The sequence below is a fragment of the Propithecus coquereli genome, unplaced genomic scaffold (genome assembly GCF_000956105.1).
Source record: "Propithecus coquereli isolate 6110/MARCELLA unplaced genomic scaffold, Pcoq_1.0 Scaffold138, whole genome shotgun sequence".
NCBI classification, from domain to species: domain Eukaryota; kingdom Metazoa; phylum Chordata; class Mammalia; order Primates; family Indriidae; genus Propithecus; species Propithecus coquereli.
In genome coordinates, this window is record NW_012138080.1 from 3,404,702 (window position 1) to 3,424,147 (window position 19,446).

General features: G+C 36.8%; 1 protein-coding gene across 1 annotated transcript in view; it reads right to left on the reverse strand.

The window, feature by feature from the left end:
• Positions 1 to 216: 216 nt before the first annotated feature.
• PUS10 (pseudouridylate synthase 10) overlaps positions 217 to 19,446 on the reverse strand; it is a 78,800-nt gene continuing 59,570 nt past the window's right edge. Inside the window, exons 10-18 of the mRNA XM_012639181.1 lie at positions 18,481 to 18,566; positions 17,289 to 17,414; positions 13,313 to 13,369; positions 12,378 to 12,454; positions 12,230 to 12,285; positions 9,557 to 9,674; positions 5,431 to 5,573; positions 2,671 to 2,770; positions 217 to 283 (exon numbers count right to left, since the gene is read on the reverse strand). Of these exons, the coding sequence (XP_012494635.1) occupies positions 245 to 283; positions 2,671 to 2,770; positions 5,431 to 5,573; positions 9,557 to 9,674; positions 12,230 to 12,285; positions 12,378 to 12,454; positions 13,313 to 13,369; positions 17,289 to 17,414; positions 18,481 to 18,566 (802 nt within the window). The 3' untranslated portion in view covers positions 217 to 244. The remainder of the gene's footprint in view (positions 284 to 2,670; positions 2,771 to 5,430; positions 5,574 to 9,556; positions 9,675 to 12,229; positions 12,286 to 12,377; positions 12,455 to 13,312; positions 13,370 to 17,288; positions 17,415 to 18,480; positions 18,567 to 19,446) is intronic.

Genomic DNA, 19,446 nt, shown 5'->3' on the forward strand with positions numbered 1-19,446 from the left:
TTTGGTTTGTGGGGGTGAGAGAGGGAATGAGAAAAATCATAAAACATCTTGGAACAATTTAACACAAAATATACATACATAGATCCTGAGATGTTACAACAAATTTTAAAAATATGTAGATCAACATGATCCAAATGGTTTCCAAGACACCGTTTGGTGGGTAAACAGCCATTTTACAGTGTGTGCTCCATGGATATCCACATCATGCCAGGAAAACCCTGCTCTTTGCCTCCAGATTTGAAAGCTAGTCATCCAGAGCAGGTGGCCAGTCAACATCAACAGACTAGAAGGGAGAGAACAAGTCAGTAAAACAGGTATCACTGTTCTGGTAAGCATTTGCTGGTAATGCTGTATAAATTTAATAGTTTTAATATAATGCAACTGAAGAAACTGCATTTGAAGAAAAGAGCTATTGAATACCACAATTTAACACTCAAATCCATTCTAGGGATTCTTGGGTCTGAAATAATCTGAATTAACTGAACAGCAGTATTTGGTTTCTCAGCTGGTTATTAAAGTGTGCCTTTTGGCTGATAAGATAGAGTTAATGTAAATTTTTAAAATGTTATTTATAGGTAAAGTAGCAAATTCAGGTGGCTACACTAAATTTCCCTTAGAAGTCTGAGCAACTTTTATTCTTCTGATCATTTTCATTCTCCTATCTGACATTTAACAAGTAGTCTATAAACTTACAGTCTTGTTTGTAACTTAGCAACTAAACGTGAAATAAAATATGAAAGATCGCCTGGAACTAGGAAAGGATTAAGGATCTTAGCATTTCATTTGAGCTGGATTTTTGTTTCTTTTAAAATCCAGTTCATCTACTTCTACTTACCTTCATTTTGCTCTTCTAGAACAAAACCTTGACCTTCGAGTCATAATGAAATTACAATAAACAAACTATTTTTTGTCTCCACATAAACAGTCACATGGGGAACCTACTTTAAGAGTTTTTTTGTTGTTTTTTTTTAAATTCACTCTATCAGTGGTTTTTATTGACATTTAAATTTTAAAACCTGAAATTATTTACTGAAAATTTTTCATCAATCCATGAGTCACTTCACATACTAGATTCAGAAAAATTTTATTAGAAAAGCGCAAATAACAATTGCATGTGTACATGTGTGTGTGCGTCTTACAAATCTCAAGAAGATATTTTGGTTCTGTTTCAGAATAGAGCCATACACCAAACACCCATATATAAGTTAATGAGTGGTTTTTTCAAACTGAAAATTAAACATTACTGATCATAATTTTGTGTGTGTTGAGGGCAGGCATGTTAAATTGTTTAAAAAGCTCCAAAGGTGATTCCAGTGGACAATCAAGGTTAAGAAACACTGGCCTGTGACTCTTTGACACTCCTAAGCTATTCTAAGAATTAAGGTCAAAAAAGATGAATGCAGTTGGGCTTTTCTTTAACGGAGGATTGTCTTCCTCAAAATGGTAATCTTACTGAAGAGGCTCCCTCCAACCTCGAAGGCATTATCATTGGCCGTACTGCAGGAGCTCTATAAAATATAATCTAAAAGAGCGCTTGAGAGAATTGCTGGTAAGGTAATAATGCTTCAGTGATCATTTGATTGCTATAGCTGTTTTCACACTGGGCAACTATACCCATTTCTTTTTATAACTTTGATAATATTCCCATGTACAAAATGCTAGCCTAAGTCTAAAATCTGGGGGGATGGAGCGAGGACGGACTCTATTCCTAATCACATTTTCATCAAGGAGCACAACTTGTGACTCAACACCTACTGATGTTCTAACAAAATATTCATGGAGAATTGCCTGAAAAATCCATTTTTCTTATTATTTTAAAATTTAACCTCATTTCAATTCAGACTATAAGAACAGAGAACTTGGACCACATCATAAGGGTCCCTTAGAACTGCTTTTATTAATAACCATTGGCTCATGCCATTTTCTACCCTTGTCCTGAATGTATGTTTCTGAGTTTCTTAAATTCTTTTTTTTTTTTTTTTTTTTTGAGACAGAGTCTCACTGTGTTGCCCGGGCTAGAGTGCCGTGGTGTCATCCTAGCTCACAGCAACCTCAAACTCCTGGGCTGAAGCAATCCTTCTGCCTCAGCCTCCCAAGTAGCTGGGACTACAGGCATGCACCACCATGCCCGGCTAATTTTTTCTGTATATTTTTAGTTGTCCGATTAATTTCTTTCTATTTTTAGTAGAGACGGGGTCTCGCTCTTGCTCAGGCTGGTTTCGAAATCCTGAGCTCAAACAATCCACCCGCCTCGGCCTCCCAGAGTGCTAGGATTACAGGCGTGAGCCACCGCGCCCGGCCCTTAAATTCTTTATAAAACAAAACAGATATGGGAATAAACTCTCTAGAATCCAGAGGGGACATACGAAGAGCACTTACAACTTTTATTTCCTTGGTTGGTTCAAGGGTTTAGATCTAATGCCATATATTAATATAAAGTGCAGTTAGTAAATTAGCTACATATTTGCAAGGAACATAAATGAGACCTTGAATTTATTAAAAAATTAAAAATACTGAAGACAGTCCCTCCCTGTAATACAATGCTACTGTGAGATTTTGATCATTTTCAAACACCTATGAAGGTAGGTAGTGCTATTTGGCTTAATGCAAAATAGCATAACTTTGGCCGAATTCAATTTGCAAATGTACATTCCACAATAAAAGGTTTACCTCAACATCCAGCTCGAGAATGTCTGCAGTCACATTCATCAGCGAGCCAATGTTCGGCTTGGTTCTCCCAAAGTCTCCATGTACGAACTCTTTAATGTAGCTGGAGTTTGTTTGAGGAAAAAATGAAGTTAGCATGCAGTTCCAACTGTTTGGTGAGATTTGGTAAGTGAAAGGGAAACAATAAACAAAAGCAGAAATGTTACTAAAGAGAGGTCATTTCTGAGCTTTGACTTGTGATGTGTGTCTTAGAAAATAAGCTACAGAAAGCTGGTTCCTACATTGGACTGGCAGCCAACGTCAGGACCTGGAACATGTATTTACATCAAACTTACCAAAAGTCATGACTTCTGTTTTTCTTCATAGCTTATCTACAAGTGCCAAGATTTGGGTATGGATTTTTAAAATTGCCTATAGTTTAATGCTTTAAAAAAACAACTATTTCTTTTTTGCCAAAATTTCCATTTTATCATCTTTCTGGTCCCATTTTTCAATAATGGTAACTGGCATCTGCCAGATAGTAGGTTTCCACAGGACGACACACAGAGTGACCTCAATGATGGCTTTCCCTATAACATGACCCAGCAGCAAAAGGATGGAAAGAACAATGAGAATATTAATTTAGTCTTAATGAAGGCCCTTCAGAAGGATTATCAAAAGACCTGTGTTCTAGTTTGCTAATGTGGTTAGCAAGAGAATTAAGTTAATACTCTCTCTCTTTTTTTAAGGGGCAACTTTGTATCTCCCTCATAGGTCTTCAAATTTTGGAGTCAATGAATAATTTTGGAATTTGTTCTTAATAAGATTATATTAACATTCCTTACACAGGACTCTATTGCAACCTTGACAATAGTTATCTAAAAGATATGTTTTTGCCAGCATTCGGCATTATGTTGTGTTATCTATAAACCATTTCATATAAAATATTTAATACAATTTAAATAGAAAAAATTTATTCCCAGATGATAAATAAAAAATCAACACTATAATAGGCTGATATTAATTATGTCCTCACTTTCTGAATGTTTGTTCATTCTACCTTCACCAAACATTTTGACTCAAACATAAGACATGCAATTATCTAGTGACTATCTTTTTTGCTAAACTCACACATTGTCATTCTTTTTCCCTCATTTTCTTAGAGAATGCTCCCCCTGAGTAGCAATGATGAGGGGAGATGACCAAAAAGCCCCAGAATAACCAATTAAAAGGTCCAGAGAGGTTCTTATTCATGGCCAGAGGGACAAGGTTTAAGTCAAATGAGCTAGCTCAGTGTACAGAACAATATAAATACATAGCGTGTATACAAAATAAACTTAGTGTGTGAAAATTACATATACTTCTGTGTATAAACATATATCTAAAGCTTTACCAGTCTTTATTGGCTAACACCTTAAGTAAATGTACATGGATGGTTCTAAAAATGTTTTAGTAGGATTGAAAAGACATTAGCTTCTCCAGAAGAGATTGCATTTCTCCTTGGCACACCAAAACTGGAGCCAGAATTATAATGGATAAAAATATTTTTTAAAAATCTGTGATTGCTTTGAAATTCCACCCACAGTAGGCAAATGTGCCCCAAACAACAAAGATACAAAGATTTGTCCACTGGAATCTAAATAGATCATTCTTTGATTCAAATTGCAAAATTTAGAAGTTTTTAGGAGTGGACAACCTATACCTGATTCAGCTGAGTAAATCCAGGTCACTCCTGGGATGGGGCAGAGGAGGAAGAGGGGAAAGCAGGTTGGTGGGGAAGGACAGGCAGATTAGTTATAGCAATGTAGTAATAATGGTATTTAGTGCTTAAAACTTGTTTTTTTTTTCTTATATACATAAACACATCATTAGTTTTATACCAGTTAGAAAGCATGTTATCACTTCACGCTATTGGATCACAAAATAATACAAAACTAAGAAACAAAAACTAAGAACACCTTTGAAAAGTCAACTAAAGCGAAGACTACTGGAGCTCCCGGCTATATTTTAATCAGCAACTCAATTCTGATACAAAACTATACATGACCTGGGACTTGTATTTACATCAAACTTACCAAAACCACACAAATCAGGTTAGGTTATAAACAAATTATGAGCCTCAGACTATGGATATTTTTAACTCTCATCTCAGCCTTTCTGCTTATAACACAGTCAAAACCCTTTGCAGTCTTTGGAAATGGTGCTGATACCCGCACAGTATTACTGTCAACCAAGTTCATATGGCTCAAACAAATGATATGTAATCTGAAATGTTTTATTTTTTTCACCAGGCATACAGAGAAAGAATATTCTCTGTTGTACTGGGCCAGTGGCCAAGTAAAGTTAAGATCAAGATGTAAAGTAGCGCCATTCCCACCTGTGTCTCATCTGGGGCAAATGCTTGAAATGTTGAAAGGACCTAGATATGGTAATGAATATGTGACTTGCAAAAAATGTGAAGGCAGCAAATGAATCAATCAAAAGTATTTTCTGAGTATTTACTGTGTGCTAAGCACTGTGTAAGACAATGTAATTACATGAAACATAAATAACTTTAAAGCCGACATGGAACTGCCACCCCAGGGTTTAAAATGTCATTTTGAAAAACACAGATTTAATGAGAAAAAACACCTCAAACAAATTTCTTTAAAAAAGCATACTTCTCCAATATAATCCTTTCCCTATTACCTCCCAGACCAAGTTGAACCTATTTTTCTAGGGCAGCATTAACTCTTCTAATAGGGTTCTGGTTAGATTATTGCAATGCAGAAGGTGGAAGGATACGTTCCAGCTTGAGTTTTCAGATAGAGGCGAAAATGATGCGCATCCACATAGTGTGTCTCCATGAAGTGAATGACACGAGTTCTCACAGCCAAGGGCCTTCGGTGAAGGACTCGTAGAGGAGTTTTCTGGTCAATCTTTAAGTCCTAGAGATTATGATATACAACCACAGAGTTAGAGCTCCGCCACCCAGTGAAGCCTGACTTAGCACTTTGTCATCCATAGCTCACCACAGAAGTCTTCTTTAAAGGACTCCAGCTATCACTGTCAGGGTAGAAACTACCTAATATTATAATAAATTATATCCTCTTAGGTTCAAAGTCTGTGGGACTTCTCATGACCTAGTCCATAATTACTCATTCTCTGGGCTCCAGTAAGCTCACCATTAAAAAAGGGCCTTGAAGTCAATGATCCTCAAAGTCTCTTTTGGTCTAATATGTAACAAATTGGTTAGAACCCTGCAGTTCCATCCTGCCAGTTACTTCAACAGGGCTCTTCTAGAGGTCAATGTTCTAACCTTTGTTTTCTAACTCAACGTAGTAGCCTAACAGTGAGGATTTCAGGCTGAGGTGACAAATATCTGGTTATAGAATGTGGAACATCAGCATGACTTGTCTGTATGGGCAGTTTGCATATTTTAGGGAGAACCATATACCCACTCTCCGGGGACTTTTTTTTTTTTTTAGTTATACAAAAGGATACATCTGGAAAAGTTATATCATTGTTTAGGGTGACATTTCAATATAATAATTACAAATAACTGTGCACAATAAACCAAGACCTCTCAATATATGTTAGCTCAGCTTGTGAATAAGAATACTATATGTCTTTTTACATTTCAGATTTTTTAGGGACACAGACTTGTTTTTTTCATAAGTAGTTCAAATTAGAGATTTTCCTTTATGTCCCAAGATACAAATTTTAAAGAAAAATAGAGGTTAATACTGTAAAAGGTCAACTAATTCTAAGTTTTAAAAATAGATATTGGGCTTAACGAGAAATGTAGGTTCATAAGAACTGAATTCTCTGCAATTTCTTGTTGGAACAACTCTTCCTAATTTACATGATTAGTGAGTGCCTGAAGCTCTGCTAAGAAAAGGAAAGGTTTCTGTCTGGTCTCCCTTCTATCAAGTTCTCCACCAAGAAAGAAAGAGCAAGTTCTGACAAAGACCACATTTGAAAGGGTGTGACTGCTTTTGTCAGAGCAGTGACTCAATGGCCCCTCCTATCTCTGTGGTTTTTTATGGTTCTATTATTCTTTGATTTTAGAAGCATTTTGTTGTCATGAAATAAGTTGTCTCCATAAGATCTGATTTTTTCTGGTCAAAAAGACCAAAAAGTCAATGACAAGGCTGAACTCTTAAGGAATCTACAAAGACATGGTCTTCACTTTAGGGTGCAGAAACAGTTGGTCTTGAAGTGAATCTATCTAAGAGTGCTCTTCTCGCCTCACCGTCCTTTACCTCTAGAGCCACTCCTAGTACTCTGACCATGAGCCAGTTGATGGAAATACCAACTGAGCTGCTGTACTGCTGCCAACATAACACTCACGTCAACACACACTTGTGTCTTTTTTGGTCTGTTTTTAACCAACAAAAGGAAACCATTTATTCTAACATTGCACTCTGCTGTCCTTAGACTGCTGAATTTTCAGAAACATATATACTTTTTTTTTCTTAGAAGTGGGTTGCTCTTTAAAAAGTGAGGACAAGTAGTAAATTTGAAGTGACTTTTTCTCAGAATGGGGAAGTAGGTCAGTTTTTCTATTCTTTATGGCAATAGGAATATTTGAAAACTGTCAAAACATTATTAGAAATCAGCTAGTTGTGTCAGTCTACTTGGGCTGTGGACCGTTAAAATAGACCCTTTCACCACTTAGTCTGTACCTATAAAAATCATGTTTCAGCATTATTTCTCAATTAGTTTTATGGATATCCTCAAACTGTAAATCTATTTTTTTAATGAGTTTATTTTTCCCACAGCATTCTGAATGACTTGTACACACGTAAGGGAATAGAGAAGTTTAGAAATTTGTTTTGCAGTCTTAACACATTAACTGCCGATGTGAGTTGTATTTAACTCACGCTAGTTTTGAGCCCAGGGCCTCAGGAAGCATATGTAACTCACATGACTCTTTATCTTGGGAGCCATGTGAACTGTTTTTCAAGTTGCATACAACTTACACACAGAAAACAATAAAAAATAACACATTTTTCATTAAATTAGAAAGGATTGTTTTGTTTTCGAAGTTTTTATTCTATTTTTGTAATAAAACATGGTGGCTCCAAGTAAAAAAATTATTTTTCTAGTGTGGTAGTCAATGTGTTAAAGATATCTGTCTACATTATAGCTATCATCCTAAAGGCCCCTACATAGTAGGGCGAAAAGCCAAAGGACCTTAGATATAGAATCATAGAAGCTGAGAACTGAAGGGCCACTGGAGGTGAAGTCCATCCCCACATTTTATAGATGATCTTCTCTAAGCAGGTGAATGACTTTTATGTTTTCACTAAAATACTCATAAACATTATTTGCACTTCACTTTTTTTTTTTCATAATGTCATGGTGCTCCTACAAGTCACAGATGTAGACACCCCTCTACTTTTTTCCTAATATTTTTAGGCATATATATACAAACTAATATATGAATTAAATAGGATCATATGCTGGTTTTGGTTTTTTAAGAGCTGTATAATATTCCAATTTATTCTACCATTTTCTTACTGAAGGACATTGCTTTTGTTTCTAGATTTTTTGATGTTGATTTTACTGCTTTGAACAAAGTCAATAAACATCACTGTGTACATATCCTTATGACTGGAGTTTTATTTCTATAGGACAGACTGTCAATAGAAGACCAGTATGTTTTAAAATTTTATAGTCATTGCCACATTTTCCAAAAAGGTTGAAACATTTTGCATTTCTACTGACAATGTATGCAACTATCTTTCTCCTCCACCCCAACCCAATGAGAGGTATTATTAGTCTAAGGGGAATAAAGTGGTGTCTTTTTACTTCAACCTGGAGGTGGAACGTCTTTTCAAATGATTCTTGGCCATTTGTAGTTGCTCATTTTTCAGCTGCCTGTTCATTTTTATCTATTCAGTGTCTTTATTTTTCATGATAAGTATGTACCCTATTTATGGTATATTTTGTCATAGAATTTGTTTTCTACATAATCACCTATATGTATATATATACACATATATACATACATAACGTGTGCTTAAAGTACAACATATCATCCTCTATATACTCTATACCTTGCTTTTTGTCCACCTTAGCACTTATCAGAAACATTTTCCTATGCCAAAAATATTAATCTACCACATAATTTTTAATAGTTGGATAGTAATAGTCCATTATACAGATAAGCCATAATATTAAACCAGTTCCTTCTAGTAGGTCATCTAGATTGTTGCAAAATATTGCCAATTTAAACAATGTTGTGGTAACTGTATGCACCTTTGTGCTCATTTATGCTCATTCCTTGCATTTGAAAGTAAATTCTCTTTACAAGAAGAGGTGGGCACAGGCGGGAAGAAATAAGCAAACAAACAGGCAGACCCTCTACAGTGACATGCTCATGTGAAGGAAAACTTAGCATGTGCCAAATGTACATGCTTTAGATATATTATTACATTTTATTCACGTACTTAATCTCAACATCAATTCTATTAGATAAGCCCTATCTTATATTTATTTTTTACAGATAACCAAATATTACAATAGCATTGCTGAGTGTTTTCTATGTGCCAGGTACCATTCTCAGTGCTTTATATGATTAAACTCATTTAATTCTTTTAACTAATTTTATAGATGAAGAAATTGAAGCACAAAGAGGCTAAGTAATTTATCCAAAGACACACAGCCAAGAAATGCAGATTTAGCATTTGAACTCAGGCAATCTGTCTTCAGAGTCGGGCTCTTCATCGCTAATACTGCCTCTCCAACAGGCTAGAGGGGTTGCCCATTCAACTAGTAAACGGCAAAGCCAGGATGTGAAACCAGGTCTCACAGACTCCAAAGCCCATGCTCTGTAACTTGAGGGTAATAAACTAGATGACGATGGATTCTTTTATAGGCAATAGAAAAATAAAATAAAAAAGAATAAGAGCACTTGAATTACCTTTATATCATTTAGGAATTCAATGTCTTTCTTCTGTATTGCTTTATTTGTCCATATTAAGGCACTATAGGTCTTGGTCTTTTCTTCTTCACCTTCTTTCATATGTCCTATTGCCTCTCTAAACAAAAACAATAAAAAAGGTTTGTCTGAATATGTAAAATACACACAAATTGCCCCAAGTTTCCCTTTTTGTAAAAATAGCTTTAATGAGATATAATTTATATAAAATTCCCCCATTTTAACTGTCCAATTCAATGATTTTTAGTATGTTTTCAGAGTTGTGCAGCTATCACCACAATCTAATTTTATAATACTCTTATCATCCCCCCAAAAACCTTCATACCCATTAGCATCACTTCCCACTCCCCTTTTCCCCCTAGCCCTGGACAACCATTAATTGACTTTCTGTCTCTATAGATTTCCCTATTCTGAACATTTCCTATAAACAGAATCATACAGTATGTGGTATTTTGTGACTAACTCCCTTTTTATTTCATAATGTTTTCAAGGTTCATCCGTGTTGCAGCATATATCAGTTCTTCATTCCTTTTTATTACCAAATATAAGATCATTAAATATGAAATGTCTGATTTTGAATCAAAAGTTGAGTTTATTATATTTCAAACAAAGTATGAGCTTAAACTGTCGACACAGTTTTGCCATCTTATTTTTTTGAGGCAAAGTCTCACTCTGTTGCCCTGGCTAGAGTGTGTCAGCCCAGCTCACAGCAACCTCAAACTCCTGGGCTCAAGCGATCCTCCTGGCTCAGCCTCCCAAGTAGCTGGGACTACAGGTGCACGCCACCACACCTGGCTAATTTTTTCTATTTTTAGTAGAGATGGGGTTTCACTCTTGCTCAGGCTGGTCTCGAACTCCTGACCTCAAGCAATCCTCGCACCTCAGCCCCAAGAGTGCTAGGATTACAGGCATGAGCCACTGCGCCTGGCCCAGTTTTGCCATCTTAACTGTAGCTTGTTTATACCAGCAGCAGAGAAGCCTAGAGAGCGAGATGGTGAAGAAATCACAAATGGCGTTTTCCACAGCTTGTTGAGGATTGAATATTTTTTGTTGCAAGAAGTGGTCCAAAGCCTGGAAGAAGTGGTAGTCAGTTGATGCAAGGTCTGGTGAATACACTGGACAACAGAGAGTTTCCAAGTCCAGCTGCTGTAGTCTGAGCAGCATTGTTTGTGCAACATGTGGTCAAGCGTTATCTCTATTGACCACTCTCAGCTGCAAGCATCCTCATCATTTCATCCACTTGGTTGCAGTCGACATCTGCTGTAGTTAATTGACCAGGTTTCATGAAGCTGTAGTGGATAATACCAGCACTGGACCACCAAAGACACCATTAGCTTTTTTTGATGAATATTCAGTTTTGGACTGTGTTTTGGCACTTCATCGTTACCCAACCATTATGCTGAATGCTTAACGATTGTCAAAAATAATCGATTTTTCATCACATGTAACAATATAATGTAGAAATGGTTTGCCTTTATGTCGTGACAGCAAAGAAAGGCAAGCTTTGAGAGGATTTCTCTTTTGACGCTCATTTAATTCACGTGGAACCCATCAATCCAGCTTCTTTACCTTGCCAATTTGTTTCAAGTGGTACCATATTGTTGGAATAGTAACATCAAACCTTTTTGCTACTTCATGCGTAGGTTAAGATGGATTCACTTCCACTATAGTTTTCAGCTCATCATTATCCACTTTGGTCTCAGGTCACCTACGTGGTTCATTTTCAAGATTAAAATCATCAGAATGGAACTTTTCAAAGCAGATGTACTGTGCGCTCATTAGCCACACCCTTCCCAAGCACTTTGTTGATATTTCTAGCTGTCTGCATTGCATTGGTTCCACGATGGAACTCATATTCGAAAATAACACGAAATTTTGACTTATCCATGGTTTCACAAAAATTGCTCTAAAAAAAATGTGAAAGATAATCACAAGTCAAAATGTGTGTTTGAAAGACTGAGGATGTACCTTCACAATAAAAATAAAACAAGAAGTGTCAAAGTGAAATGTCAGAGATATCAACTGTCAAACTTAGTACTTAAGGAAATCAGACATTTCATATGTAATAACCTAATAATATTCCATTATGTGGAAATACCACATTTTGTTTATCCACAGACATTTTGGTAGTTTCTACTTCTTCGCTATTATGAATAATGCTACTATGAACATTCTTGTACAAGTCCCTGTGTGGATGTATGTTTTCATTTCTCTTGCATATATAATATCTAAAGTGGAATTGCTGGGTCATATGGTAACTTTATGTTTAACCTTTAGAGAAACTGCCAAACTTTTCCAAAGTGGTCGCACTTACAATCCCACCAGCAAGGTATGAGGGTTCGAATTATCTCCACATTCTCACCAACACTTGTTATTTTCTGTCTTTTTGATAATAACCATCCTAGTGGGTGTGAAGTGGGATCTCATTGTGGTTTTGATCTGCATTTCCCTAATGACTAATGATGTTGAACATTTTGTCATGTGTTCATTGGTTATTCGTATATCTTCCTCAGAGAATGTCTACTTAATCATTTCCTCATTTTTAATTGGGTTGTTAGAGTTCTTTATATATGCTGGATGCAATTCCCTTATTAGATATATGATCTGCAACTAAAAATTCCTTTCTGAAATCATCTCCAGGAAGCCTACCCTTACCTTGTGACAAGCTGCAAGTCACGTACTTGGATTTTGTTAGATGACTTATTAATTTTCTGTAGTAGCAGAAAAAGAAAAACAATTAGCACTCTAGCTCGGTTAGAGAGTTGCAGAAACATGACGATTTCCATGTCATGAAGTGGTTTACCTGCTGAAGTTCCTTAATTTCTTGTGAAGTGAAATGTACTCTATGAGGATTCACCAGCTCAATTGCAAAGGGCCTTCCTGGCAGCACACACCCCGTCATGAAACAGAAACGTGTTGATGGAGTTAACATTTGGGCTAATGCAAGAGGGTTAGGAGGTGTGAAAAACGAGTTGAGCTCTAGAGGACTGAAAGTTTAGTGACATGACTACATCTGGGGAGGGAAGAATGTGTGAAAAGAATCAAGGGGCTTTTTGGGGGTGGGGGCTGCTAAACCCCAGCACAGGCAATATGTGAAAATGACTGCTTCCCCAAAGGTCCATGAACAAGCCTGTGTTAATCACAAAATAAAATTCAAACAACTGCTAATTAACTTGGTTACACTAATGTAACATAGTAGCATGCAGCAATGTCCTGCTGAAATCCATCCTCCCTGCCTAATCCACTAGTGAAACGGAAAAGCTGTGATTCCATGAGAGAAAAGAATATAAATCTCAAGTAACTTAGGATTAACTCTCATCATCTTATAGTACAACAAGGTAAAATGACAGAAATGAAGGCTAAGAGAATAGAATCACTTTTTAAATGAAGGTGTAGATTTTGAAAATTGTAACAGTACTTCTGAAATGTTATTAAATGGAACAATTAATAATCAAAATTTTGGAAAAAAAATCAGGCCTTTCATTGTTAATGCACATCAAAGTCCCTTATAATCTACAGGTATATAATAAGAATGGCCTTTGAAGAAATGATTCCTGTTAAGACATATAGCATATAATTTATAAAGGTAGCTCCACAATCCACAAAGTTTCCTAACTTGGAGAAGCTCTGGGCTCTGCTCATTTTGGTTTTGATTAAGTGACTACAGTAAGCCTGCTGGCTGGAAAGGGTGATAATTGTAAAGTTAGTTCTAATCAGGTGATGCTGTTGCAATCTTACCATTTCCTAAGGTTCTCACATCTACATCTTCTCTTCCAGAGGATGAAAAATTAAAACCTTTGGAAAGCAGATAAAGAAAAAAAATCAGAAATGTAATAGCCCTAGGATATTTGTTCCTAACCTTTGGAAGAAAACCAATTTAAGATCTTGAACAATCTGCAAGAGAATCCCAAGGGACAGTCATCATTCTTCCTCTAATCCTAATTTCTACTAAAAATAGTAATGGTAACAATAAACACCATTTATTGAACACTTATTTTATGCTAGGCACTGGGCTAAAAATTATGCATACATTATTTTATTTAATCCTTATTATAAGTGTATGAAGTAAGTGTTAAATAAAAGAACATCAACCTTGAGAAAGATAGGTAATTTTTCCAAGGTCACATAATTAAATGGCAGAGCTAGGTGTTTCTGATGTTAAAGTCAGACCTTAACTATCATCCTATGTCACCACCCCATGGGAAAGCCAAAGGCAGAGCACTGTTTGGAGGAAGGTCCCACCATCATCATCACAACCTTATGGTGAAAACTTTATCATCTTTCTTTCTTTCTTTAAAACAAAGAAAAACATTTATTTAAGAATTAAATTCTATAAAAAGAAGAGGAGAAAAAGAAGGTTTGACTTTAAAATGCAAATTCATTATATGTATAATCAAACCTAAACTGGAACCATTATAAAATCAGTGTACACTCTAAGATAAATGGATCATCACAGACTAAAAGCTGCATATATTGGAAGGAGAAAATGATTAAATTAAAAAAAAAAAGGTTACACAATTTTCTTAGATACAGAACTAGAGCAGCCAGGCAGGGAGGAGGATTCTGTGACCACTAAGTCCCACAGAACCCTCCATTCCGTGTTTATACTCCAGTGTTAAATTACTAATAAACCGGCCGGGCGCCGTGGCTCACGCCTGTAATCCTAGCAGTCTGGGAGGCCGAGGCGGGCAGATTGTGTGAGCTCAGGAGTTTGAAACCAGCCTGAGCAAGAGCGAGACCCCGTCTCTACTAAAAATAGAAAGAAATTAATCAGACAACTAAAAATATATAGAAAAAAATTAGCCGGGCATGGTGGCACATGCCTGTAGTCCCAGCTACTCGGGAGGCTGAGGCAGGAGGATCGCTTGAGCCCAGGAGTTTGAGGTTGCTGTGAGCTAGGCTGACGCCACGGCACTCTAGCCCAGGCAACACAGTGAGACTCTGTCTCAAAAAAAAAAACAAAAAAATTACTAATAAACCCATAGCAATATCAGTAGCTTTGAGTAGTCGGAACTAACAGACTCAAGGTGTAGCACTAAGGATGGATGGCCATAGCTAAATCAAGAATGCAAATGGCACCTGGGAAGCTGAAGATACAGACTCCCTGGGTCTATAGTTTGTCTTATACCTGCCACCCTCCATCTCCCAATCAGCCATGTCATAGAACCAGAGGGCTCCACAGTGACTAAGCCAGAACCTGTGACTGGCAGGGGTGAAGGGGATGAAGAGGCCTCAAAGAGATAAGTCTACCAGCTACTGCTAAGTCAGAACAGAAATCTTAAATTCATAAATCAACCTGTCAGTAAGAAAGAGATGCAGAAAGCCAGGCTCTCAAGAAGGCCACAGAAGCACAAAATCCAGACTAAGGGAAAAGGGGTATTTATCATATCTTTTAGAAAAATGTTTCAAACTTGAGAACTAAGGAAATTTCCTTGGACCCTAGGAAGGCCCAGAATCCCAGAATATCAAGTTAAGTAGTTGGACTTTATCCTGTAGCTAGTGATTGACCAGTTTTCAGCAGGGAACTGACATGACAAACATTTATTCAATAAGTGAAGTAATAAATGTATTAGGGGAAATTTTTTTAGACACATTGATTTTTAAGAATGTATCAAAATGTATTACTTATTTATGGAATTAGCAAGTAGATCATATGATGTGCCAGTTTGAAGTGGCTGGGAAACAAGTCTCTATATCCCACTTAGGGGAAGGAATGTTTATATAAGTAGCTAGGCTGCTCCATGTAATACTGGTTTATTTCACAGTGCTATAAAATTTAAGGGTGCAATATTTAGAACCAACATCCCAGAGTTGTCAGATGTGAATCATTAATCAAAAATAACAAGTAACATATCTGAGAAGCAGAGCTTTAAGCAAATTGATGCTATTAATTGGGGGTTTCAAACAACAAGGTTTTACCCCCCGACAAGGAGCTAGTTAGCACTGGGGCCCCAAGGTGTGCTTTTTCTCAAGTGGCTCTCAGTAAATTACTCCAGCACACATTTCAGATGCTGAACACAAAATTTGCTTTGTTTTCAGTTTGGGGACAATTTTTCCACCTTGAATGGAAAAATGACAACAAACCACCTTCATGAAAGACTGCAAGGGGGGAAAACACATCTCTGAAAGAGCCCCTCTAGTAGCCCTAGAGGCAACAGGGGCTTCCTTGGGACTAGAACAGTTAGAACTGAAGGTTTCTTGAATCTTCTTATAGAAAGGGAGTAAGGTGGCTCCAAGAAAAATGTAAAAGGAATTTTTTGTGCTAACACTTTATTTCACTTCTTCATAACTTGCATATGTCTTACAAGATAATCAGTTTATAAATACCAAATTAAGTAGGTAAATGCTCATGATAATAGCCCAGAGTCTTTACTACAAAGATTTTGGAAAATATTAGGTTGCTGAATTACTTCTTCATTTAGTAAACAATTCTTAAAGACCATTAAAAAAGGGTGCACCTACCTCATAGGCAACAAATTATAAAAGGGATGGAGTCTGAAATGCTTCTCTTTCCCTCTGGCAAGTCAGAGAGCTGGAAGGGACAGCCATATCTCACCTAGACCATCCGCTTGTCATTCTTAAAGCACATTTGTCTTAAGGTTTTTTAGAGAGAAGGATGGATATCTAGCTGGTTCCTCAAAAAAGCATTTTCTAATTATGCTAGGAGCCGCGTTGCAAAGAGTGACATTACCTACTGCTTGCACTTTTTCCTGACATGTAACAAAATTTCCTGTAATTGAAATCTGAGTCCCTTTCCTCTTGTCTAATCCTACGTGAAATCACCAGACTTTACGCTGCCTTTGACTTGACAGGCCTGTTGAGACAAGGGACACATAAGCCTGACGGGACCTGACTCATCCCACAAACTCAGCTCATTAATACCGAGGAAATCAAAACACAATACGGCTGCCATTAAGTCGCTCTGTAATAAAATGGTTGCCGTTGATCTATTAATATTTTCTCTAGGCCTGAACTTTATCCCAGGACATTTTAGAGGTTAAGACAGAAGCAGACATTTGTAAGTGATTACTCTTGAACAAGAGCTAGATGTGGAAGATGTGTTTTAATTTTCTCATATTCCCCCAAAGAGGCTGAGGCTGAGATGTGCCAAGGTCAGGGCTTAAGTGCATTCATTTAAAATAATTTCACAACTGTTTTGAATTTTCCCAAAAGAGGTCAGTCATCTTGAGAGAGGAAAGAAAGACATTTTCGGGTGCCTTGGCTGAAATCCAGCCAGGCCAGAGGCACTCAGGATATGATGATGATCCCTGTTCCTAGAAGCCTACAGCCAAGGGGCCCAGAGTTGGCAGTGATTATCAAAATATAGAAATCTTTCTTGCCACCCCCAAGAAATCTATTAATGATAGACAATGTATTTAAAATATGAAAATTATAGGTTGGGTGCAGTGGCTCATGCCTGTAATCCTAGCACTCTGGGAGGCCAAAGCAGGAGGATTGCTTGAGGTGAGGAGTTTGAGACCAGCCTGAGCAAGAGCGAGACCCCATCTCTATTAAAAATAGAAAAAAAATTAGCAGGTTGTGGTGACGCACACCTTTAGTCCCAGCTATTTGGGAGGCTGAGGCAGGAAGATAGCTTGATCCCAGGAATTTGACGTTGCAGTGAGCTATGACGCTACTGCACTATAACCCAGGCCACAGAACAAGACTCTCTCTCTAAAAAAAAAAAAAAAAAAAAAGAAAATTTAAAACTTACTCTCTGCTTTGAATACTGTCAACAGATGATCTGAAATCAATTCTTCCACTGAAGATTCCAGCTTCCTTTCTCCATCAATTATCCAAGGAGTTTGTGGTAGATTTCTGGAGTATTTATTATATCTCCCTGTCAAAGAAATATCAGGTGGCCTGGATGGAATGGTGTGATTAACATAATAGGATAAAAAGAGGAGCAACAACTATTTAAGGAGTGCCAGTATCAGAGGTGCTATGATATAAAACAAGGCCTAGCTTTTAACTGACTTACAATATAATTTGGGGAGCCCACACATAGACATGTAGAAAATGAAATAAAAAGATCTTAGGTAACAATAGAATAGATGGCTAAAGACATGATATGAATGGTGCATCAAATGAATTTGGAAGAAATACTCAATATATTTATTAATCTGATTGCCTAAGTTATATAATATAACAGAATGCACCAAGGATCAAGAAAAACTATTGCTGTTACACCTGATTAAAAATACTTTCAATATCATAGCTATTGGTGATAACGTATTCCAAAGAATCCAAATACAGGAAATTTTGAAGTTTTTTTAAGTAAAAAAACCCCCCAAAACAAAAAACCCTAAAAGAATATGACTTACTGCTTTATGAATAAAACTAGACTAAGGAAGGTAGCTTTCATTGCCCTCAGGCAGGATATTATAGTCAAGGCTAAAGAACAATTTCATTTCAGTTATTACTGTATAAAACAGCTGTAACTTTCAAAACAAAAACTGTCTGCTAGATTGCCTCTTGGGAAAGTCAATGCAACTTTTTTTTTTTCAGGTAGAAGCCAAGTGTTTAGTCATTTTGGAGATAATTTATTTTTTCAAGTTTGCTTTTATGTTATAAAATATCATCTGTGCAGCTATCTTTCTCCTGACCAGTTTTGAGTCTCTGCATCTACCCATATTTCTACATGGCTATCTCTGATGAAAACTATTAAAACCTGGGAAGTATCATTTCCCTTTGGCATGACATTTTAATTAACAAATCTCCTGAGTGATCCTTAAGGATGCTTACAGAACCTAAAATAAGTTTGGCTATTAGTTCTATTTCTCTAAAGAGTAAATTAATCAGAACCTAATAACAATAATAAGAATAAAACAGAAGAGGAGTCAGTTGAGTTTTTCAGAAAGGAGAGTAAGTTCACAGTGTCATATATTCTAGACTAAATGTTTTACCAGCCACAAAAACAGCACCATGAGCACATTCAATTTCAAGAACAGTGCATACAGCCTTTGGTGAGTTTGGAGGACAAGGAAACTGCCTGCAAAACAAAATAAATTTTACAGCTACTATTTTCCAGACATAATATTGAATCACAAAACTAAGATGAATCAGCATTGTCTGAAACACACAGAGCCTGAGTCTCTCAACGAATAAGCCTCTCCCTAACTTTAAGTTTTGGAACAATAAGGGTCTATCAGGCCTCTGGAGTGCCACTTTTAACACAGGAGAGTGACAGTAAGTAAATCAGGGCTCCGCTGCTACCTTTCAACCTTAAGAGGCCTCATCTTCCCAGATAATAATTTCCAACAGCTTTGAGATGTGGGGGGAAAATCTATATATATGAAGTGGAAGCCCTTCTAGGCTTTTTAACTATTTTGCTATCCATGGTCACTTGCTGCTAACTGCTGGCTTACATGATCCTCAATCTTTTGGGTAAAGCTGGTGCATAGTTAGAGACTGGTCATATGAGTAAGTCTCACCTGTAGGGAGGGTACTCTACCACTTTTCTCTCTTTTTCCTTTTCATTCCAACTATGACCTTGGAAATCAGACCACAGAGCCAGAAAAAGTGAAATATGGCAGAATCTGCCCTCTTAGCTAAGAAACTTCAATCCAGTTGAGGACAGACAGGAAAGAACAATGTGTGGTTTTATTCTCTGTCTGCAATCTAAGAATTTCCAAAGCCATAGACAGGAGTCTACCTATAAATGACCAGATGTGGATTTAATCCCAAATGCGTGGCTTGAAAGTTTTATACGCTTTCCCAAGATGTCTTGACAAAGAAAGCAGTTAGAAACTCAGAACTGCTGCTTCCATTCTGAGACTCATTTTAGTCGTTAAAATATATGAAACCCTCCTTACGACATCATTGTTTGAAATTTATTCAAGGATCTTCTGGAAGGATAACTACAATATTTT